The sequence below is a fragment of the Papio anubis genome, chromosome 8, assembly GCF_008728515.1.
Source record: "Papio anubis isolate 15944 chromosome 8, Panubis1.0, whole genome shotgun sequence".
Lineage (NCBI taxonomy): Eukaryota > Metazoa > Chordata > Mammalia > Primates > Cercopithecidae > Papio > Papio anubis.
In genome coordinates this window covers 95,408,555-95,432,722 of record NC_044983.1, presented here as the reverse complement: position 1 = coordinate 95,432,722, position 24,168 = coordinate 95,408,555, and the positions used below count along the sequence as shown (strand labels likewise).

Here is a 24,168-nt window from a genome sequence, read left to right as displayed (position 1 = left end):
AACAAGGATTTCCATACCCACCTTCATTTATTGCTCACTATTTTCCTATCTAAAGAGCCCCTCTAAAACACATTAAAATTTTTTTGAATTTTATTAAAACACAAATAAATATTTTATTTTAAAATTACTAATATAGGTTGAAGGAATTTCTCATTCTTGCCCTCTCAAAATATTTATTATCCATCCCAGTCATTTGGCATCTATAATAAACCCTCTTGAATTCATCTAACCAGTAGTTATTTTGAGAATTGTCTTCCTATATCACTATGACTCATTCTCTGAATCACCACTTCAGGGCTAGAACGATGTTTATCCTTTTATTCCTGAGTCACATTGCTCAGAAGTACTCTTAAGTTTGGTGCTATGTATACCAAAAGTGCTCAGAATTTGTTTGTTGATCAGTTAGTTCTCATTCTTATAATTTTAGTTCTCATCCTTATAATTTAGGTCAAAGCACGTATCAGAAAGCAGCAACGTCATTCACTTAACATCTTTTACTGACATTTCTGAATGTCTCAAGCCCCAGCTGGATAGAAGATACGCTTATACAGAAGAACCTAAGGTGAGTATTTTGAGGACTCATAAATATTTTGAGGACTCATAAAATATGAGTCCTCATATTTTGAGGACTGAATAAACCTGATTGTTCATTTAACTGATCAATATCTCCTGATTTTAGAGAATTTGTATTGATTTATCATAATATTTTATCTTTACTAAGCAATACATTTGATTTTTTTCCTTGCCAAAGGATTTTTACACAAATATTTCCTCTGTGTTTTCCTTTTGTAGTACCATGGTTCTATATACTGCATTGATTACTGTTTTCAACGACAATGGTGTTCTGGTTTTGGTATGATGACACTTGAAAGAAAAATAGTATTTGATATTACGTTTTAGAAGCCTGTAATTTTTTTTTTTGAGACAGAGTCTTGCTCTGTTGCCCAGGCTGTAGTGCAGTGGGATGGTCTTGGCTCACTACAATCTCCACCTCCCTGGTTCAAACAATTCCTTGCCTCAGCCTCCCAAGTAGCTAGGACTATAGGCGCATGCCACCACACCCTGCTAATTTTTTTTTGTATTTTCAGTAGAGATGGGGTTTCACCATGTTGCCCAGACTGGTCTCAAACTGCTGACCTCAGGCAATCTGCTTGCCTCGCCCTCCCAAAATGCTGGGATTACAGGCATGAGCCACCACATCTGGCCGAAGCCTAGAATTTTTAAAAGGGCAGGGTGTTTCCACAGTACAGCTACCCTGATAATGTGGATTTAATGCACTAGTTCTAGAGGAAAACTTCACATTCCCTAAGAATTATACTTTAGGTAGAAACCTTGGCAGTCCTAATACAGTCTGAACACTTAGCTATAATTTTGCGTAACTATTTATTTTATTCTATGCTAATGGTACCCCATTTCTTTTAATTAGTTTTTTTTTTCCTACTAAAATAATGATTTTTTTTTTTTTTTTTTTTTTTTTTTTAGTTTGGAATGCTGATAGTTAAACATAGTAAAACATTAAATTCTCACTTCAGAATTTGTTTAGCAGGCAGATAGAGAGGTGGAGAAATGGAGAGGCAGTAGGACAAAAAAAGAGTGAGAACCTTACTTAAACCCTAAATTTTTTGTACCATTATTGTCTTATTACAAAGAAGTAGTCTATGAGTTCTGTAAAACAAATAGCAAAGAGTTAAACTGAATAGTAGATGCCCTTTCATATTCTAAAGTCACTCCTGTGCTTGGAGAAATAGCCAACTTTCTGTGTTTCAAAAATTGTATGAGGGTTGCCAGTGCTGTTGGCAGAGAAGCCTATAAACAGCAAAATTTTATGAGAACTTATACTGCCATTTACACTGTGCAGGCCATGACCTACACAGGGTGAGACTGTCCAAGAGGGACCCCCTAAGGATAGTTAATGAGCTGCACCAAGAGGCCTTAGAGATAGTTCTCATCATAACCCTCTGTAGCTATAATAGCAGCACTTCAAGGCTAAAATAACATTCAATATGTATGAAAGAGGCCACCAGCAGGATTTGGAATACTCCTAAAATGGTCTTACTTTGCCTGAAACATGAAAATAATTGAAGCTGGGAAGTTGTTTCAACATTAGGTTTAAAATCAGATTGGTTTATAATAGAATATATTCTGTGGCTATAGTTGGGCTCCACAAATGAATGTTATATGACTCTCAAATGCAAACATACTGCATTAATTACATATATGGTACAAAAATAAAATAGTCCAGTGGGAAAATGACAGCATGGTAGAGTTTATGAAATCCTGTTGTGTAATGCCATAAAAAAATTACTGTGTTTTTGGGTGGATAATAGACTTCTGTTTTGTTATGTAGGTTAAAACCGTGTCAGATGTTGGTGCCTTGGGAGGATTTGACATGGAAAATTTGTTGCAATCTTTGTATGTAGAAAACAGAGCTGGATTCTTCTTTACTAAATTCTGCGAGCATTCAGGAAACAAGGTATAAAAGAATTATTTAAAATTTAATTTTATAATTTTACTTCATTTAAAAATAAGAGACATCGAAATAAGTGCTCACATAATTATATTTGATGTTAAAATTCTCATCTGTGATAAGAAAATTCACATTTAATATTTAGTAAATATTTAAGCATCTCAATTATAATTATTTTGTTCATCCTACAATTACAAATTACAATGAATGGTGGCAAAATTATTTCCAGTTGATTTTTCAAAATTAAAAAAAAAAATCAGTCTTACTTTTGTGAAAATGAAAAGTATTGGCCAGGTGCGGTGGCTCATGCTTGTAATCCCAGCACTTTGGGAGGCTGAGGCAGATGGATCATTTTAGGTCAAGAGTTCGAGACCAGCCTGGCCAACACGGTGAAACCCCATCTCTACTAAAATACAAAAATTAGCTGGGCGTGGTAATGCATGCCTGTAATCCCAGCTACTCGGGAGGCTGAGGTGGGAGAATCGCTTGAGCCTGGAGGTAGTTGTTGCGGTGAGCCGAGATCACATCCCTGCACTCCAGTCTGGGTGAGAGAGTGAGACCCTGTTTCAAAAGAAAAAAAAAAAAAGTATTTAACTGGTTCATTTAGTAGAGTAATATTTGGTTCTGCGGTAATATACATTGCCCATATATATCAAAATACGTGGTTACTCCTTAACTATTAACTAGAATATTTACTATTTTAATGACTAATTATGTGAGAGGCATACATACAAAATATAATCTTCCAGCAACAATATCAGTAAATATTTTGTGTGTTGCCAGTTTGTGATAGAAGATTAAAACCATCTTAAATGGAACCTGATTTATGGTAACAGCAAGGAGCTAAACAGTTACTTATATTTGAAATTAGAGCTTTGTAAGAGTTTTAATAATTAGGTGGTAATAATTTATGTACTTTTTCCATCTGTAGTTGTGGAAGAACAGCGTGTACTTTTGGTTTGACCTGCAGGCTTATCATCAGCTTTTCTACCAGGAAACACTTCAGCCTTTTAAAGTATGCAAGCAAGCACAAGTACGTAGTAAATAATACTGGTTCGATGTGAAGCACTAAGTACACAGAGAAATGAATATTGTGTCCAGTCCCAAACAAGAGATATCTGGGATCGCAGGCAAAAAGGCAGCAATTAAATTGTTGCCATGGGATTACTTTATTTAAATGTCAGCAGAATATTATTTTATAATATGATTTGTGAGTTTTCAGTTTTCTCTCTTTTATTTGGTTTGCTTTATTTTCTCTTGCCAACTACTTGTTCTTCTGACAAAGAACGTCTCTCTCTTTTTTTTTTTTTTCTAATTTATACCTTTTTGGTTTGGTTGTGAGTGATTTAAAAGAAAACCCTGAGAATGGACATGTAATGAATCATTGAAGTGATTGGGAGCAGAGACATTGACCAACGTTGCTCTCTGAGCTTCCTGCAGATATCAGCTGTTGGACATACTAGGCTGTTGACTTGGTATGAGCAGGAAAAGATGTTGACTGAGTATGCAGTGCAAGCCCCATGTAGTTGTTCAGGCTTCAGTTCTGCATGGCGTAGGAGACAGACACTCAGGGAGTAGAGGAAAGAATGTTTCAAGACCACCCTGAAGCCAAATAGAGGAGGAAAGAAAAAAAAAAATAGACGGGGAAGAACAGAGGATTCTCTGTAAAAGGAGACAGAGAAAATAGCCTCTTTTGTGGGGAAGAAGGAAAGGGAACAGAATTGTGACTCAAGCTGACTTATTTTCGCAGTTTTTTATTTTCAGGCTCTTCTGTTCTTTTTTGGAGACGGCTCTCCAAGCCTAGAAAAGTGCTAATCACTTCTATATCTGTTCACCGCTTAACTGATTCTTACAATCCAGAATAACTGCATTCCAGAGGACCTCCCCCTGAACAATGCTAAGGAAACTAGCTTCATCATTTTATTTATTATCTTATCATCTTATTTGATGTATCATAGTGTACCGCTGAATGTTCATAGTTACTTCCCCCACCCTGACTCTGGCATTAGTAACTATACTTTGTAAATCATCTGACAAAGTTTTGTACTTTTTACTGTGAGAATAAGGACTTCAGCTCCTACATAGCCCATATCTGTCTCCATGAAATCATGAAATTATATCTAATTTACTAGCACCATTTCTGAGACCACACAGTTGACTGTTCTGTTTGTTAATCCTTTACCTGTAATTCTCTATTTATCCTCCTCCTCCTAACCTATTGCCCCTGTCTGTTCAAGTACAATGCATTACCTTTTTATGTTTTCACTACTACAAAGAGTATTCCTCCAAAAATCTTCAACTGCCCAATTAAGTGTGTTTTTTCCTTCATAATTTTCATATTTCCATGACTTTGTAAAAGAGAAAATTCTATTTGAGCTTGGTTTACTTGTTAATTATTAGTAATAAATGATTGTAAAACCACACAGTTTTGGTTACTTGAAGGTGGATGATTCTGTTTTGGGATTTTCAAGGTCTATAAGGTTTTTATCTTTTCCTAGGTTCTCTTTTGGATAATTAAAGCAGAGTGAGAGGAAAACAATGGAGACGTTTGCTTTTAGGAATGAAGAAAGATAAAAGAAGCAAATCTATGGTTTTTTTGTTTTGTTTTGTTTTGTTTTTACATACTTGCTCTTTGCATCTATAGTTATTTTACTTTGTCTTACTTTTTTATTTATTTACATTTTTAGAGACAGGATCTTGCCTTGACACCCAGGCTGGAGTGTAGTGGAGGGATCATAGCTCACTGCAGCCTTGAACTCTTGGGTTCAAGGGATCCTGCTGCCTCAGCCTAAGTGCTGGGATTATAGGCATGCACCATCTTGCCCAATTTTATTTTTCTGGTTAGAGAAGCAATTGTCTAAATTGATTTAGGTTTTAATTATCCCAGGTTTCTGTGACTTCAGATACAAGAACTGCCTGTAGTACTATAATCCTAGAGATTCATTTTATGGTATGAAATGCTATTTGTTTCTTTATAATAGATATATGATTCTCTTCAGGGGTAAATTTACAGTTCAGATGTTTGGATTGATAATGCCAATGGCAGAATACAATAAACTGGACTGTGTTAAAATTGCTATGGGCCAAGTGTGATGGCTCATGCCTGTAATCCCAGTACTTGGGCAGGCTGAGGCAGGAGGATCGCTTGAGCCCAGGAGTTTGAGGCTGCAGTAAGCTATGATTAGACCATCACACTCCAGTCTAGGGGGCAGAACAAAACCCTGACTCAAAATAAATAGATAAAGTTTCTATGAACTTGATTTTATATTGTTTTCAAATATCTGCCAAGTTGTATGCTAGGAGACCGAGATTGGATTTCAAGAGACTTACATGATTTTCTATACATAAACCCTGACATTTTATTGCCCCATGAAATATTACAGAAATATCTTTATTCAGGCTAGATGGGGAAGGGCATATCAGTAACAGTGATTAGCATGACTAAAGAGTCCAAGAGTTTGAAGTAGTGTCTTGGGTACGCCCTGAATATTTCACCACATGGCTTCAAAATAGACTAGTACACAGTTGGAAACCAATTTAAATGGTGTTGGCAAGGATAAAGGGAATCACCACCATAGTGTAGAGGTATCTTTGACCCTAGCAACAGCTTGCCAAGGAACAATATACCGCTGCAAAGATTTGGAGACTAGATTGTTCCTATAGACAGTTCTACAGTTTTTTTTTTTTTTTTTAATTTGGAGATTTTTCTTTTATTTCAATTTTATTTTTTCTTTTAAAAATTTTTTATTATATTTTAAGTTCTAGGGTACATGTGCACAATGTGCAGGTTTGTTCCATAGGTCTATATGTGTCATGTTGGTTTGCTGCACCCATCAATTCATCATTTACATTAGGTATTTATCCTAATGCTATCCCTCCCCCAGGCCCCCACCCCCTGACAGGCCCCAGTGTGTGATGTTCCCTGCCCTGTGTCCAAGTGTTCTCATTGTTCAATTCCCACCTGTGACTGAGAACATGCGGTGTTTGGTTTTCTGTCCTTGTGATAGTTTGCTGAGAATGATGGTTTCCAGCTTCATCCATGTCCCTACAAAGGGCATGAACTCATCCTTTTTTATGGCTGCATAGTGTTCCATGGTGTATATGTGCCACATTTTCTTAATCCAGTCTATCATTGATGGACATTTGGGTTGGTTCCAAGTCTTTGCTATTGGGAATAGTGCCGCAATAAACATACGTGTGCATGTGTCTTTATAGCAGCATGATTTAAAATCCACTGGGTATATACCCAGTAATGGGATCACTGGGTGAATGGTATGTCTGGTTCTAGATCCTTGAGGAATCGCCACACTGTCCTCCACAATGGTATAACTAATTTACACTCCTACCAACAGTGTAAAAGTGTTCCTATTTCTCCACATCCTCTCCAGCACCTGTTGTTTCCTGACTTTTTAATGATCGCCATTCTAACTGGTGTGAGATGGTGTCTCATTGTGGTTTTGATTTGCATTTCTCTGATGACTAGTGATGATGAGCATTTTTTCATGTGTCTGTTGGCTGCACAAATGTCTTCTTTTGAGAAGTGTCTGTTCATATCCTTTGCCCACTTTTTGATGGGGTTTTCTTTTCTTGTAAGTTTGTTTGAGCTCTTTGTGGATTCTGCATATTAGTCCTTTGTCAGATGGGTAGATTGCAAAAATTTTCTCCCATTCTGTAGGTTGCCTGTTCACTCTGGTGGTAGTTTCTTTTGCTGTGCAGAAGCTCTTTAGTTTAATTAAATCCCACTTGTCTATTTTGGCTTTTGTTACCATTGCTTTTGGTGTTTTAGTCATGAAGTCCTTCCCCATGCCTATGTCCTGAATGGTATTGCCTAGGTTTTCTTCTAGGGTTTTTATGGTTTTACGTCTAACATTTAAGTCTTTAATCCATCTTGAATTAATTTTTGTATGAGGTGTAAGGAGGGGATCCAGTTTCAGCTTTCTACATATGGCTCGCCAGTTTTCCCAGCACCATTTATTAAATAGGGAATCCTTTCCCCATTTCTTGTTTTTGTCAGGTTTGTCAAAGATCAGATGGTTGTAGATGTGTGGTGTTATTTCTGAGACCTCTGTTCTGTTCCATTTGTCTATATCTCTGTTTTGGTACCAGTATCATGCTGTTTTTGGTTACTGTAGACTTGTTCTATAGTTTGAAGTCAGGTAGCGTGATGCCTCCAGTTTTGTTCTTTTGGTTTAGGATTGTCTTGGCAAAGTGGGCTCTCTTTTGGTTCCATATGAACTTTAAAGTAGTTTTTTCCAATTCTGTGAAGAAAGTCATTGGTAGCTTGATGAGGTTGGCATTGGACAGTATGGGCATTTTCATGATATTGATTCTTCCTATCCATGAGCATAGAATGTTCTTCCATTTGTTTGGGTCCTCTTTTATTTCATTGAGCAGTGGTTTGTAGTTCTCCTTGCAGAGGTCCTTCACATCCCTTGTAAGTTGGATTCCTAGGTATTTTATTCTCTTTGTAGCAATTGTGAATGGGAATTCACTCATGATTTGGCTCTCTGTTTGTCCGTTGTTGGGGTATAGGAATGCTTGTGATTATTGCACATTGATTTTGTATCCTGAGACTTTGCTGAAGTTGCTTATCAGCTTAAGGAGATTTTGGGCTGAGACGATGGGGTTTTCTAAATATACAATCATGTCATCTGCAAACAGGGACAATTTGACTTCCTCTTTTCCTAATTGAATACCCTTTATTTCTTTCTCTTGCCTACTGCCCTTGCCAGAACTTCCAACACTATGTTGAGTAGGAGTGGTGAGAGAGGGCATACTTGTCTCATACTCGTTTTCAAAGGGAAAGCTTCCAGTTTTTGCCCATACAGTATAATATTGGCTGTGGGTTTGTCATAAATAGCTCTTATTATTTTGAGATACATTCCATCAATACCTAGTTTTTTGAGAGTTTTTAGCATGAAGGGCTGTTGAATTTTGTCAAAGGCCTTTTCTGAATCTATTGAGGTAATCATCTGGTTTTTGTCATTGGTTCTGTTTATGTGATGGATTACACTTATTGATTTGCACATGTTGAACCAGTCTTGCATCCCATGGATGAAGCAGACTCGTTCGTGGTGGATAAACTTTTTGATGTACTACTCGATTTGATTTGCCAGTATTTTATTGAGGATTTTCGCATCGATGTTCATCAGGGATATTGGTCTAAAATTCTCTTTTTTTTGTTGTATCTCTGCCAGGATTTGGTATCAGGATGATGCTGGCCTCATGAAATGAGTTAGGGAAGGATTCCCTCTTTTTATATTGTTTGGAATAGTTTCAGAAGGAATGGTGCCAGCTCCTCCTTGTACCTCTGGTAGAATTTGACTGTGAATCTGCCTGGTCCTGGACTCTTTTTTTGGTTTGTAGGCTATTAATTACTGCCTCAATTTCAAAGCCTGTTATTGGTCTATTCAGAGATTCAACTCTTCCTGGTTTAGTCTTGGGAGTGTGTATGTGTCCAGGAATTTATCCATGTCTTCTAGATTTTCTAGTTTATTTGTGTAGAGGTGTTTATAGTATTCTCTCATGGTAGTTTGTATTTCTGTGGGATCAGCGGTGATATCCCCTTTATTATTTTTTATTGCATCTATTTGATCTGTCTTTTCTTCTTTATTAGTCTTGCTAGCAGTCTATCAATTTTGTTGATCTTTTCAAAAAACCAGCTCCTGGATTCATTGATTTTTTTGAAGGGTTTTTTGTGTCTCTATCTCCTTCAGTTCTGCTGTGATCTTAGTTATTTCTTGTCTTCTGCTAGCTTGTGAATTTGTTTGCCCTTGCTTCTCTAGTTCTTTTAATTGTGATGTTAGGGTGTCAATTTTAGATCTTTGCTGCTTTCTCTTGTGGGCAGTTAGTGCTATAAATTTCCCTCTACATACTGTTTTAAATGTGTCCCTGAGATTCTGGTACGTTGTGTCTTTGTTCTCATTGGTTTGAAAGAACATCTTTATTTCTGCCTTCATTTTGTTATTTACCCAGTAGTCACTCAGGAGCAGGTTGCTCAGTTTCCATGCAGTTGTGTGGTTTTGAGTGAGTTTCTTAATCCTGAGTTCTACTTTGATTGCACTGTGGTCTGAGAGACAGTTTATTGTAATTTCTGTTCTTTTGTATTTGCTGAGGAGCATTTTAGTTCCAATTAGGTGGTCAGTTTTAGAATAAGTGCGATGTGGTGCTGAGAAGAATGTATATTCTGTTGATTTGGGGTGGAGAGTTCTGTAGATGTCTATTAGGTCCGCTTGGTGCAGAGCTGAGTTCAAGTCCTGGATATCTTTGTTAACCTTCTCTGTCGCTGATCTAATGTTGACAGTGGGGTGTTAAAGTCTCTCATTATTATTGTGTGGGAGTCTAAGTTTCTTTGTAGGTCTCTAAGGACTTGCTTTATGAATCTGGGTGTTCCTGTATTGGGTGCATATATATTTAGGATAGTTAGCTCTTCTTGTTGAATTGATCCTTTTACTATTATGTAATGGCCTTCTTTGTCTCTTTTGATCTTTGTTGGTTTAAAGTCTGTTTTATCAGAGACTAGGATACCCCTGCCTTTTTTGCTTTCCATTTGCTTGATAGATCTTCCTCCATCCCTTTATTTTGAGACTATATGTGTCTCTGCATGTGAGATGGGTCTCCTGAATACAGCACACTGATGGATCTTGACTGTTTATCCAATTTGCCAGTCTGTGTCTTTTAATTGGGGCATTTAGCCCATTTACATTTAAGGTTATTATTGTTATGTGTGAATTTGATCCTGTCATTATGATGTTAGCTGGTTATTTTGCTCATTAGTTGATGCAGTTTCTTCCTAGCATCGATGATCTTTACAATTTGGCATGTTTTTGCAGTGACTGGTACCAGTTGTTTCTTTCCATGTTTAGTGCTTCCTTCAGGAGCTCTTGTCAGGCAGGCCTGGTGGTAATAAAATCTCTTAGCATTTGCTTGTCTGTAAAGGAATTTATTTCTCCTTCACTTATGAAGCTTAGTTTGGCTGGATATGAAATTCTGGGTTGAAAATTCTTTTCTTTAAGAATGTTGAATATTAGCCCCCACTCTCTTCTGGCATGTAGTGTTTCTGCCAAGAGTTCTGCAGTTTTTTTTGACATTACATACTTGCTTCAGTGAGAAGGCACTACTAGAGAATGAAACAGACCTGGGGACTACTGTCTTTTGTAACTTGTGAAATCTTTCAAATAAGCTATATCCTAACAAAAATTATGCATTTAGAATCTATCACTCTCCATAGCATGCATAATGATATTTAAATAAAAATAAGTAAACGTATGAAACAAAAATTTAAACATGTTCAAGTATACACACACTCACACACACATACACACACACACACCAAATTTTAAAAATAAGAAATGTAGGGGGGCAGTTCCAAGATGGCCGAGTAGGAACAGCTCCAGTCTACAGCTCCCAGCGTGAGCGACACAGAAGACGGGTGATTTCTGCATTTCCAACTGAGGGACCAGGTTCATCTCACTTGGGCATGTCGGGCAGTGGGTACAGGACAGTGGGTACAGCCCACCGAGCAAGAGCCGAAGCCTCACCCAGGAGTGCAAGGGGACAGGGAATTCCCTTTCCTAGCCAAGGGAAGCCGTGACAGACAGCACCTGGAAAATCGGTTCTCTCCCACCCTAATACTGTGCTTTTCCAAGGGTGTTAGCAAACAGCACACCAGGATATTATATCCCACGCCTGGCTTGGAGGGTCCCATGCCCAATGAGCCTTGCTCATTGCTGGCACAGCTGTCTGAGATCTAACGGCAAGGTGGCAATGAGGCTGTGGGAGGGGCTCCCGCCATTGCTGAGGCTTAAGTAGGTAAACAAAGCGGCTGAGAAGTTCAAACTGGGTGGAGCCCACCTCAGCTCAAGGAGGCCTGCCTGCCTCTGTAGACTCCACCTCTGGGGCAGGGCATAGCCAAACAAAAGGCAGCAGAAACCCCTGCAGATTTAAATGTCTCTGTCTGACAGCTTTGAAGAGAGTAGTGGTTCTCCCAGCATGGAGTTTGAGATCTGAGAATGGACAGACTGCCTCTTCAAGTGGGTCCCTGACCCCCGAGTAGCCTAACTGGGAGGCACCTCCCAGTAGGGGCAGACTGACACCTCACACGGCCGGGTACCCCTCTGAAACGAAGCTTCCAGAGGAATGATCAGACGGCAATATTTGCTGTTCAGCAATATTCACTCTTCTGCAGCCTCCGCTGCTGATGCCTAGGCAAACGGGGTCTGGAGTGGACCTCCAGGAAACTCCAACAGACCTGCAGCTGAGGGTCCTGACTGTTAGAAGGAAAACTAACAAACAGGAAGGACATCCACACCAAAACCCCATCTGTACGTCACCAACATCAAAGACCAAAGGTAGATAAAACCACAGAGATGGGGAAAAAACAGCAGAAAAGCTGAAAATTCTAGAAAGCAGAATGCCTCTCCCTCTCCATAGGAACACAACTCCTTGCCAGCAATGAAACAAAACTCAATGGAGAATGACTTTGACAAGTTGAGAGAAGAAGGCTTCAGACAATCAAACTTCTCCAAGCTAAAGGATGATGTTCGAACCCATCGCAAAGAAGCTAAAAACCTTGAAAAAAGATTAGACAAATGGCTAACTAGAATAACCAATGTAGAGAAGTCCTTAAAGGACCTGATGGAGCTGAAAACCATGGCACGAGAACTACGTGATGAATGCACAAGCTTCAGTAACCAATTTGATCAACCAGAAGAAAGGGTATCAGTGATTGAAGATCAAATGAATGAAATGAAGTGAGAAGAGAAGTTTAGAGAAAAAAAGAGTAAAAAGAAATGAACTAAGCCTCCAAGAAATATGGGACTATGTGAAAAGACCAAATCTACGTATGACTGGTGTACCTGAAAGTGACAGGGAGAATGGAACCAAGTTGGAAAACACTCTGCAGGATATTATCCAGGAGAACTTCTCCAACCTGGCAAGACAGGCCAACATTCAAATTCTGGAAATACAGAGAGCACCTCAAAGATACTCCTCGAGAAGAGTGACCAAGACACATCATTGTCAGATTCACCAAAGTAGAAATGAAGGAAAAAATGTTAAGGGCAGCCAGAGAAAACGGTCTGGTTGCCCACATAAAAACTCTCAATATCATGGGACGTATCTCAAAATAATAAGAACTGTTTATGACAAACCCATAGCCAATATCATACTGAATGGGCAAAAACTGGATTCCCTTTGAAAACTGGCACAAGACAGGGATGCCCTCTCTCACCACTCCTATTCAACATAGTGTTGGACATTCTGGCAAGGGCAATCAGGCAGGAGAAAGAAATAAAGGGTATTCAATTAGGAAACGAGGAAGTCAAATTGTCTCTGTTTGCAGATGGCATGATTGTATATTTAGAAAACCCCATCATCTCAGCCCAAATCTCCTTAAGCTGATAAGCAACTTCAGCAAAGTCTCAGGATACAAAATCAATGTGCAAAAATCAGAATCATTCCTATACGCCATTAACAGACAAACAGAGAGCCAAATCATGAGTGAACTCCCATTCACGATTGCTACAAAGAGAATAAAATACCTAGGAATCCAACTTACAAGGGATCTGAAGAACCTCTTCAAGGAGAACTACATGCCACTGCTCAACAAAATAAAAAATAGAGGACACATACAAATGGAAAAACATTCCATGCTTATGCATAGGAAGAATCAATATTGTGAAAATGACCATACTGCCCAAAGTAATTTATAGATTCAATGCTATGCCCATTAAGCTACCACTGACTTTCATCACAGAATTAGAAAAAACTACTTTAAACTTCATATGGAACCAAAAAAGAGCCCGCATTGCCAAGACAATCCTAAGCAAAAAGAACAAAGCTGGGAGCATCACGCTGACTTCAAACTATATTGCAAGGCTACAGTAACCAAAACAGCATGGTACTGGTACCAAAACAGATATATAGAACAATGGAACAGAACAGAGGCCTCAGAAATAACACCACACATCTACAACCATCTGATCTTTGACAAACCTGACAAAAACAAGAAATGGGGAAGGATTCCCTATTTAATAAATGGTGCTGGGAAAACTGGCTAGCCATATGTAGAAAGCTGAAACTGGATCCCTTCCTTATACCTTATACAAAAATTAATTCAAGATGGATTAAGAACTTCAGTGTTAGACCTAAAACCATAAAAACTCTAGAAGAAAGGCAATACCATTCAGGACATAGCATGGACAAGGGCTTCATGTCTAAAAAACCCAAAAGCAATGGCAACAAAAGCCAAAATTGACAAGTCGGACCTAATTAAACTAAAGAGCTCCTGCACAGCAAAAGAAACTACCATCAGAGTGAACAGACAACCTACAGAATGGGAGAAAATTTTTACAATCTACTCATCTGACAAAGGGCTAATATCCAGAACCTACGAAGAACTCAAACAAATTTACAAGAAAAAAACAACCCCATCAAAAAGTGGGCAAAGGATATGAACAGACACTTCTCAAAAGAAGACATTTGTGCAGCCAACAGACACATGAAAAAATGCTCATCATCACTCACCATCAGACAAAATGCAAATCAAAACCACAATGAGATACCATCTCACACCAGTTAGAATGGCGATCATTAAAAAGTCAGGAAACAACAGGTGCTGGAGAGGATGTGGAGAAATAGGAACACTTTTACACTGTTGGTGGAACTGTAAACTAGTTCAACCACTGTGGAAGCCAATGTGGCAATTTGTCAAGGATCTAGAACTAGAAATACCATTTCACCCAGCCATCCCATTATTGGGTATATACCCAAAGGATTATAAATCATGCTGCTATAAAGACACATGTACACGTATGCTTATTGCAGCACTATTCACAATAGCAAAGACTTAGAAGCAACCCAAATGTCCATCAATGATAGACTGGATTAAGAATATGTGGTACATATACACCATAGAACACTATGCAGCCATAAAAAGGGATGAGTTCATGTCCTTTGTAGGGACATGGATGAAGCTGGAAACCATCATTCTCAGCAAACTATCACAAGGACAGAAAACCAAACACTGCATGTTCTCACTCATAGGTGGGAATTGAACAACGAGAACACTTGGACACAGGAAGGGGAACATCACACCAGGGCCGGTCGTGGGGTGGGGGGAGGGAGGAGGGATAGTATTAGGAGATATACCTAATGTAAATGACGAGTTAATGGGTGCAGCACACCAACATGGCACATGTATACATTTGTAACAAACCTGCACGTTGTGCACATGTACCCTAAAACTTAAAGTATAATCCAAAAATATATATTTGACAAGGTAAAGAAAAAAGAAAAAGAAATAAGAAGGGGGAAAAAAGAGTCTACAAGAAGTATTATATGGAAAATGTAGGAATTAGTGAATGAAGAGCTTAGGTAAGAATGAAATGGAAATGAGAAATAAGAGAATTGCTAGGTAAATCCACAGCACTTTTACCACAAAGTGCTATTTAATATAAGGAAATTCTTGCAGCAGTGTCAGATTTTTGTCTTATTGGATTGGACATCAGGGTAACACACTGTTATTTTAATATATCATCTAGATCAGAGGCTATATAACATAGAAGGCAAAAAACATCACAGAATGTGGCATTGAAAGACATGAATTATTTACATTCTCGTAGTTACTAGCTGGGTAAACTTTGTGAGGTCAGTTAGTTTTAATAATAGGTCTTGGTTTCATGTTCTGTAAAATATGGATAGTGATAATGTTTTACATTTTGTTTCCCTCTACTGGTTTGGAAGTTACATATTATATTTCTCTTTTTACCCTTACAGTTTTGACATGTATACTGAAATCCATGAAGTCTAAAATTAATCGTTATCTTCATCCTCCTCTCAAATAAATCAAGGATCTTAGAACACTTTAATTCTACCTTGCCCATTTTCCATATAATTTTTGTACATTATTTTTGTTAATTTTGGCTTTTACCCTCCTAGTAGTCATCATTACTTTTTTAATACTGTCAATGTTTGTGTCAGTTTATTCACAAATTCCTTGCTTGCTTTTGCTTTTTGTGTCATAATCCTTCCTTTCAGTTTAATTCCTGAAGAATATCCTTTAGTTGTTTTTCCATTAGGGCTTACTAGTGGTAGACCCATTTATTTGAAAATGTTTATTTTATTCTCTTATTGATGATTTAGCTGAATATAGAATTCTAGGTTGACAGTTTCCTCTTACCACTTTGAAAATCCTGTTTTATTGTTTTCTGCCTTCCATTGCTATCATTGAAGAGTATGCTGTTGCTCCTTTGTAGGAGGATTTTTTCCTCATCTTTACTTTTACAGTCTTTTCTTTGACTTTGGCATTCTGTATTTCACCTCAGTGTGTTTACCACTGGAAGATTTTCAGGGGCAGTAACATGCATGGAGCTGTCATCTCCTATGATAACAATGCCTTCTTCTGGGATTCCTCCTGAAGCACCTGCCTGAGCCTGTTTTACAGTTAACTTTTTTAGTAAGTAGGAGTACATTCTAAAAAAAAGATAAAAAATATAGTGTAGTAAATACATAAACCAGTAATGTGATCATTTATTATCATTATCAAGTATTATACTATACATAATTGTATGTGCTATACCTTTATACAACTGGCAGTGCAGTAGGTTTGTTTACACCAGCATCACCACAAACATGTGAGTAATACATGCGCTACAATGTTACTAGGTAATAGGGATTTTCCAGCTCCATTATGTTATGGGACCACCATTGTATATGTGGTCCACCATTGATTGAAACAATTTTATGCAGCACATGACTATATATTTCATGTCACTCTTAACCTCTGTTTCAGGTTTTTCCACCTTTGAATATCTGTGTTGTATGTTTTAGATTGAAATAGATCAATTTTCTTTGTACTGTTTTTCAGTTCATATATTCTTCAGATTTCATTCTGCTCTTTAACTTACCCATTGAGTTAAGTCATTTTAAGATTATGTTTTTGTATTATTAAACATTATATTTGTGTTTTACAAAATTTCCTGGGGTTTTTTGGTCTTTTTCCTCATTTCAAAATTTCTTTTAAAAACATTTTTATTTTGCTTTAAGTCCCAGGATACATGTGCAGAGCATATAGGTTTTTTACATAGGTATACACATGCCATGGTTTCTTTTTTTTTCCTTTTCTTTTCTTTTTTTCTTTTTTCTTTTTTTTTTTTGAGGCAGAGTTTCGCCATGTTGCCCAGGCTGGAGTCCAATGGCATGATCTTGGTTCACTGCAACCTCTGCCTCCCCAGTTCAAACGATTCTCCTGCTTCAGCCTCCCAAATAGGTGGGATTACAGGCATGCACCACCATGCCTGGCAAATTTTTTGTATTTTTAGTAGAGATGGGGTTTCACCATGTTGGTCAGGCTGGTCTTGAACTCCTGACCTCATGTGATCCGTGTGCCTTGGCCTCCCAAAATGCTGGGATTACAGGCGTGAGCCACCATGGTTTCTTTTTTGATGTCTTTAATCATTTTAAACATATGTTATAGTTTGTAGCTTCTGTCATAACAGTATTATGACAAAATTTGTGACTTAAAGCAACACACATTATTATCTCATCGTTTATGTAGGTCAGGATTCTGGGCACAGCTTTGCTGGGTTCTCTATAAGGTCTCAGCCAGGGCTAGTATCTCATCTGGGGCTCGACTGGGGAAGGATCTGCTTCAGTGTTCACATGGTTGTTAGCAATATTCAGTTTCTAGCATCAGAATTGGATTGGACATCAGGGTAACACATCGTTAGACTGATGGCCTCAGATTTTTGTTGGCAGTCAGCTAGAGGCCACCCTTAGTTCTGTGTCATATGGCCCTCTCCATATGGCAGCCCACAATGTGGCAGTTTGCTTCTCTAAACCAGCAAAGGGGAGAGTTTCTTAGCAAGACAGGCATTGCTATCTTATGTAATGTAACCATATACATGTAATCACATACAAATAATCACCATTGCTATATTCTCTTGATTAGAAGCAGCCACATGTTATGCCCATACTTGGTGGTAGAGGGTTATGAAAAGGTATGAATACCAGGAGATACTGTTTTCATGGGGGCCACCCTAGAGCCTGGCTGCTATAGTATTCAATAATTCTGTAATTTGTAGTTCTTGGAAGAACTAATTCTGCTATTTATTAGTTCTGCTGACATGGTGGATTCTTTTCTGATGTGTTTTGTAATTTTGAATTATGAGCTCTTTAGTGGGTTTTTTTAATCTATGCTCTTTCTGGTAGGCAGATTTTGTAATCATTTCCAAGATGAGAAATTAGCCAAGTATAAACTTGAACATGAAGCCCACATAATAGTAAACTCACGATAGCGAATTCTCAGGCGATATGTTGTTTTCTTTCTTTTACAAAAAGCCTAGGCCAATAGAAGCAAGGCTTTTTTTTTTCTTTTTTTTTTTTTTTCCTTTTTGTCTCCTAGGTTTAGTAGGTATGAAGAAGCTTGCTTTTCTGGTACTTACTATGGGCATTAAATAAGGGAACATGTGACTGCTTCTTGCAGAGATTTCCTTTTCTGGTATCTTGGCAGCCTAGATTACCTGAAAACTCTTCGTCTAAAAAATACCTGGAAATGCCGGCTAAAATATAACAAATGTGCTTTTAAGTGCATGGCCGAGATAGTAAGGGACATCACCAGGGACCATGGTTAAGAAGTGTACTGAGAACCAGAGTGAAAAGCATGAGCTGACAATGGGACTGTCATGGATAAACCAAGAGTGTGGGTTATAAGAGCCACAAGGCACAGACAAGGCCCTGGGCCCTTAGAGGCGAAAAGTGACACTAAGACCCCTCACATCTACCAAGGCCTATGAAGGGTTATACACAAGGTGAAATGTGGAGTGAAAAAAAGACTATATATATATTTATAAAATTTATTTTTAATATATATTTTACAAGATCATATACAGGTGGAACAGAGCACTAAATGGAAAAAACAGTATTATTAGGCTCAATATTTAAGGTTCTATCAATTACCTGGATAATGAGGAAGGAAAATGGGAATTTGAAGAAACTAGAGTGGATATACAGTTCCACAATATAACTTAAATTAAAATATAGTACATTAGGCCAGGCGTGATGGCTCATGCCTATAATCCCAATACTTTGGGAGGCCGAGGTAGGTGGATCAACTGAGGTCAGGAGATCGAGACCAGCCTGGCCAACATGGTGAAACCCCATCTCTACTAAAACTACAAAAATTAGCCAGATGTGGTGGTGCATGCCTGTATTCCCAGTTACTCGGGAGGCTGAGACAGGAGAATCACTTGAACCAGGAGACGGAGGTTGCAGTGAGCTGAGATCATGCCACTGCACTCCAGCCTGGGCAACAGAATGAGACTCTGTCTCAAAATAAATAAATAAATAATTAAAATGAAATAAAATATACTACATTGAATCACAACCTTTTAAGAATCTCCTTTATAATATTCAGTTACTTATTAATGAACATTCACTGAGAAACCTGCTATGTGCCAAGTAATGTTCTGTGGATAGAAAGATGATTAGGACAAAGTTCTTGACTTAGAAGCTTCACTCTCTAGTGGGGGAAGGAGATAATTACTGAAGCACTTCAGTCATATTTAAAACAGATAATAATGTTTCTCTCTTTTTTTTTTTTTGAGACAAGGTCATGTTTCTCTGTCACCTAAGCTGGAGAGCAGTGGCTCACGATCACGGCTCACTGCATCCTCAACCTCCTGGGCTCAAAGCGATTCTACTACCTCGGTGCCCCCTATGATTCCCCTAGTAGCTGATACTACAGACACATCACCAGCCCCAGCTAATGTTTTGTAGAGACAGGGTCTGACATGTTGCCCAGGCTTGTCTTGAATTCTTGCACTCAAGCAGTCCTCCCACCTCAGCCTCCCAAAGTGTTGGGATTACAGTCATGAGCCACCATGCCCAACCAGGTAATAGCGTCTTAACTGATAATGAAATTATTTCTCTCTTTGCTGGCAGAAAACAGTTGGTTATTGTTTTGTTTTCTTTTTAAGTCATCAGCTTCTTTTCAAATACCTTTTTCAAATAAGGGAACTGTTTCCTTTTTTCTCATTTTTGAGCCAAAAGCTGCTGTCCTTTAGTCTTATGCTTCATAGGACACTGTCCTATTTTATTCAGATTAACTTCAGAATCAATTTTACATCTTTCTGGTATCTTCAGCCATAGCCAAATGAAACTTTAACATTTGCAAGTCCTGCTGCTGACATCTCCACCCAATGATATGACAGCTTGAAAATACCCTGCTGTAATGCTCTAGTGAGAGACTCCTGTTGTTTCTCCTTCTATTTCTATGAAGAAGTCACTTGATGGGTCCCTTGCCCAATAAGACTTCTACTATTTACCCAGGGTTTATAGTGCTGTTGCCCGTTTACTCTTGTGTTTGCAAAATTTCACAAGAGAAAAAGAAAACACAAAAGCTGAGTCAGTGAATGTCACCAGATCTGTGTTGTGCATTGATGTTTTTAGGAAGCCCATAAGTTGTGATGTAATTGTAATGCAGAATTCATTAAATTATTTAGTAATTATTTATTGCTATCATTATCCTCTCTGGCCCCAGGTCATTTCAGTCTCCTATTAGGTGATTTGAGACACACTGTGGATCCAAATGATGTTCATACGAGGTTGTGCATTGTAGCCCTGGCTTAAGGTTCTCTGAGTATGTCTATGTATTTGTCCCCTTTGCTCCTGCTTTTATAGTGTACAAACTAGTAAATCAATATAAACTGAATAGCAGTTAGACCAGCAATTAGGAGCACATATTTTTCCTAGCCTAAACATATTATTGCTATTTCCGCAAACATTTACCAAACACCTACTATACCCTATGCTGTGATTGGTGCTGAGAACACCTTGGTGAACAAAGCACAGGGGCAGCCCCCCAAGCATTCTTTCTATCAAGGGTCAAGAATGTGCTTTCTTTTGCCTACTTTTCCAGAGAACCCTAGAAAGATTGAGAGAGAAAAAAACAGATAAGACCATGTAGCTCCTCCCCCATAAAATTTGCATTGTTCTTACAGTGTTTTCCAGTGAAGTCTGAGGTAACACCCAAAACCTTGGGTGTAATCACAAATTCCTTTGGAAAAACTTTATGGCATAAGAGGGGCAGTGTTGAAGATTTTTCTCTGATAATCAGCTTTATTTTCCCTTTGCTCACTGTCATCCATTACCTTAATTGTTTAGCTCCTCTCTTTACTTGGCATTTACAGGACCTAAATACTTCAGGGTGGTCCTGACATTTTCATTAAAGTGTCACGAGCTAAGTTCTCCTTCTCTAGGCCAATGGTGTATTTTCAGGTGCACCAACAGAGCTCATTATTTCTCTACTCAGCAGCAGCATTAAGAATCAAGCTCTGTTTTCTAAAAGATGAATGGGCATAGGTGAGGGGTGAGGTTGGCTGGTGATTCCATGTGGAAAATCATGTACCTCTTTATAGCTTTATGGTAAATTTTGGTGTCTTTACAATTAGGTTGTTTCTGGAGTACTGGGCAATTACTATTCAGGCTTTGTTACATTATTTGTTTTTGTTACCAGAGAGATGGTGTCCCAATTAGCGGTCAGGCTTGGATTCCTGAACACTGTGAATCACTGAGCACAGAATCAGCAGGGTTCTCGTGTTGCATCGCATTTTGTCATGTTTGCTAGTGAAGTGGATTCAGGAAGAACAAGCACAGCAGCCAGCTTTCTGGCTTGTAGCTACCCACTCATCCCCCACTTCCTGATGTTTACACCAGTTACCCATAGAGTCTTAAGATTTTTGAGTACCATAGGTTTATAGACCAAAAAACGATCTCTAAAGATCCTTATTTATTTATTTATTTTTAGATCCTCTTTTAATCCTCTTGTTTCCAGAAAAGCGAACACCTGAACTTCTCTGAACCACCAATATCTATTATACCTGACATTTCTTTAATGTTTCTGTTAGGTTCTGTGGTAATAACTTTATATGGATAATTTTATTTAATTCTAGACAATCCTAAGGGGTAGATTGGTATCTTTATTTTATAGCTTTGGAAACTGAGACTTAGGGAAGTTGAATGCTTTCCTAATGCCATCCATTTAGCAATTGGTGAACTTGGAATTAGTACCAACTATTCTGACTCCAGACCCTGTACTCTTAACTTCTAAGCCATTGCTTTCTTATTATTATCTCTAGAAGAAAGAGTATCTGTTTATCACCTTGTTTAATCTTTCACTTTAATATCTTCAACTATCTTTATGAACATTAAATATCAAATATCACCTTTAATATTTTTTTCTCCACAAAACTGTAGGTCCATGAAGACATTCTGCTCTGTTTAGCTTGTATGCTCAGGATTGAAGGTGCCATATAAAAGGTGCTGTGATAGGTATTGAAAAATTCATGAACTCATTGGCATGTTTATATTCTTAACAACATATTATAAACCTAATTAAAGATAGTCATTGATTATTTGGAAATGACAGCCAGCCGAGCATTTTTATTTCTTTAAGAAAAATTTTATGTGAAAACAGTTTAATGAGCCCCCATATACCTTCACTCGGCTTCAGCAATTATCAACATTCTGTCTTTCCAGTTTACTCTTAATAAGGAGCTCTTGGCTGGGTGTGGTGGCTCACGCCTGTAATCCCAGCACTTTGGAAGGCCAAGGTGGGCAGATCCGAGGTCAGGAGTTCGACACCAGCTTGGCCAACATAGTGAAACCCATCTCTACTAAAAATACAAAAACTAGCCAGATGTGGTGGCACGCACCTATAATCCCAGCTACTCGGTGGGCTGAGGCAGGAGAAGTGCTTGAACCCGGGAGGTGGAGGTTGCAGTGAGCCAAGATCGCGCCACTGCACTCCAGCCTGGGCAACAGAGCAACTCTTTCTTGGAAAAATGGGAGCTCTTAAAAAATTGCATTGGAGCAGCAATGCAATCTCCCTGTCCCCTCCCACTTCACCCAAGGAACCTAAAAATATGCTTGCTTTTTGCAATTTAAACTAGGAAATGAATGTGTAATAAATCAGAACAGATATGAGCAGCCGTCTAGAGACAGAAGGGCTTCACAGGCCTGCAAGATTTGTAATGAAGATGCCAGCACATGTAAAGAAAGAATTTTCCAAGTCAGGAACAGTGGCTCACACCTGTAATCCCAGCATTTGGGAGGCTGAGGTGGGAAGATCACTTGACCCCAGGAGTTCAAGATCAGCATGAACAACGTAGTGAGACCCTATTTCTACAAAAAAAATTTTAAAATTAGCCAGGTATGGTGGTCCATGCTTGTAGTCCCAGCTAGTTGGGAGGCTGAAACAGGAAGATCACTTGAGCCCAGGAATTAGAGGCTACAGTGAGCTATGATTGCACCAGTGTACTCCAGCTGCAGTCCGGCATGGGTGACAGAGTGAGACTCTAGCTCTTAAAAAAGAAAAAGAAAGAACGTCTCACTCATGAAGAGACATTGTTTGGCAGTGGCATCCCGGAAGGTGTAGTGTCTCAGAGGCAGACCTTGACATGCTCTTGAAGAGCTGTCCTGAGCTGTCTGCTCCTTGCATCTAGTCAGCTTGATAGATCTTGAAGGAGGGAATATTCACAGGGCTCATACAGTTACCTTCACTTATTCTGACCATGTAAACTTGTTTTCCAAGGTTGTGTGCTGGTAAACATAGACCTACAACCTTAATGATGGTTGATTTTCTCATTTTTCATTGTAAAGCCATCACTTGATACTCTGGTTTCATGTATCAGTCTTGTGTGCTTTGTTAGCGTAGATTATTATACTGGTGAAACAGGTTTTTTTTTTTTTTTTTTCCTCAAGCCAGAAATTTTAATATAATCATGTTTTTTAAATTGAATTATTTATCTCAGCATTTTGGGAGGCTGAGGCAGGTAGATCACTTGAGCCCAGGAGTTTGAGACCAGCCTGGGCAGCATAGCAAAACCCTATCTCTACAAAAAAATACAAAAATTAGCCTGGTGTGGTGGTGTGCACCTGTAGTCCCAGCTACTCGGGAGGCTAGGCTTGAGCCTGGGAGGTGGAGGTTGCAGTCAGCTGAGACTGTGCCACTGCACTCCAACCTGGGTGACATAGTGAGACCCTATTTCAAAATAAATAAATAAAGAAATAATTTTTTTGGTTCACTGATTTCCAAGAAATTATTTATTAATAGAAGTTAAATAATTCCATTAGTTTAAATGTATATCTTGCTTTTGTCAGTGAAAGGTTTTTTAAAATACAAATCCAAAAATTTATAAAATAAAACCTTTATTTGTTCCTTAGGTTGCCTTAAACTATATAGTAATAACTTTTTTTTTCTGTGTGCTTGTTTATTTTATTTCATCATGCACTCAATTGATTTTGCTTAAAATGTCTTAAGCAATGACCCAAATCTATCTTAAAAGCCTAGCTTTTTTGTTCCTGGTTTGTTCTCATCTTTTCTTAACACGTTCTATTTTCCCCTTCTGATTTTTTATTCTGTCCCAAACGATTCAAATTGTTTTACTTTTTTATCCTATTGGCATTTTCTTAGGCTCTCATTTGCTTTGAATTCTTTTTAGTAGGGTCTAAGCAATTGACAAAAATTCTAGTTTGTCATCATTATCTTTTTTTGTACAAGTCCATCTTGTGTTGAAGTAGTTTGCCTCTTGGTATCAAGATGTTGCAATCCTTAGATCCCATCTTTAAGATTCCTAGTTGAAAAATCCAAGGTCCTTCACATGAAAATCCATGTGTGGAAAGCTCCATCTGTAATTTATTCC

The 24,168-nt window shown here is 38.3% G+C and overlaps 1 protein-coding gene across 3 annotated transcripts in view; it reads left to right on the top strand.

The window, feature by feature from the left end:
• RGS22 (regulator of G protein signaling 22) overlaps nucleotides 1-24,168 on the top strand; it is a 157,389-nt gene that overhangs the window by 73,526 nt on the left and 59,695 nt on the right. For all 3 annotated transcript variants that reach the window (XM_017962189.2, XM_017962190.2, XM_003903022.3), the window contains 3 exons: nucleotides 448-562; nucleotides 2,348-2,473; nucleotides 3,399-3,500. In XM_017962189.2, coding sequence (XP_017817678.1) covers nucleotides 448-562; nucleotides 2,348-2,473; nucleotides 3,399-3,500 — 343 coding nt within the window. The remainder of the gene's footprint in view (nucleotides 1-447; nucleotides 563-2,347; nucleotides 2,474-3,398; nucleotides 3,501-24,168) is intronic.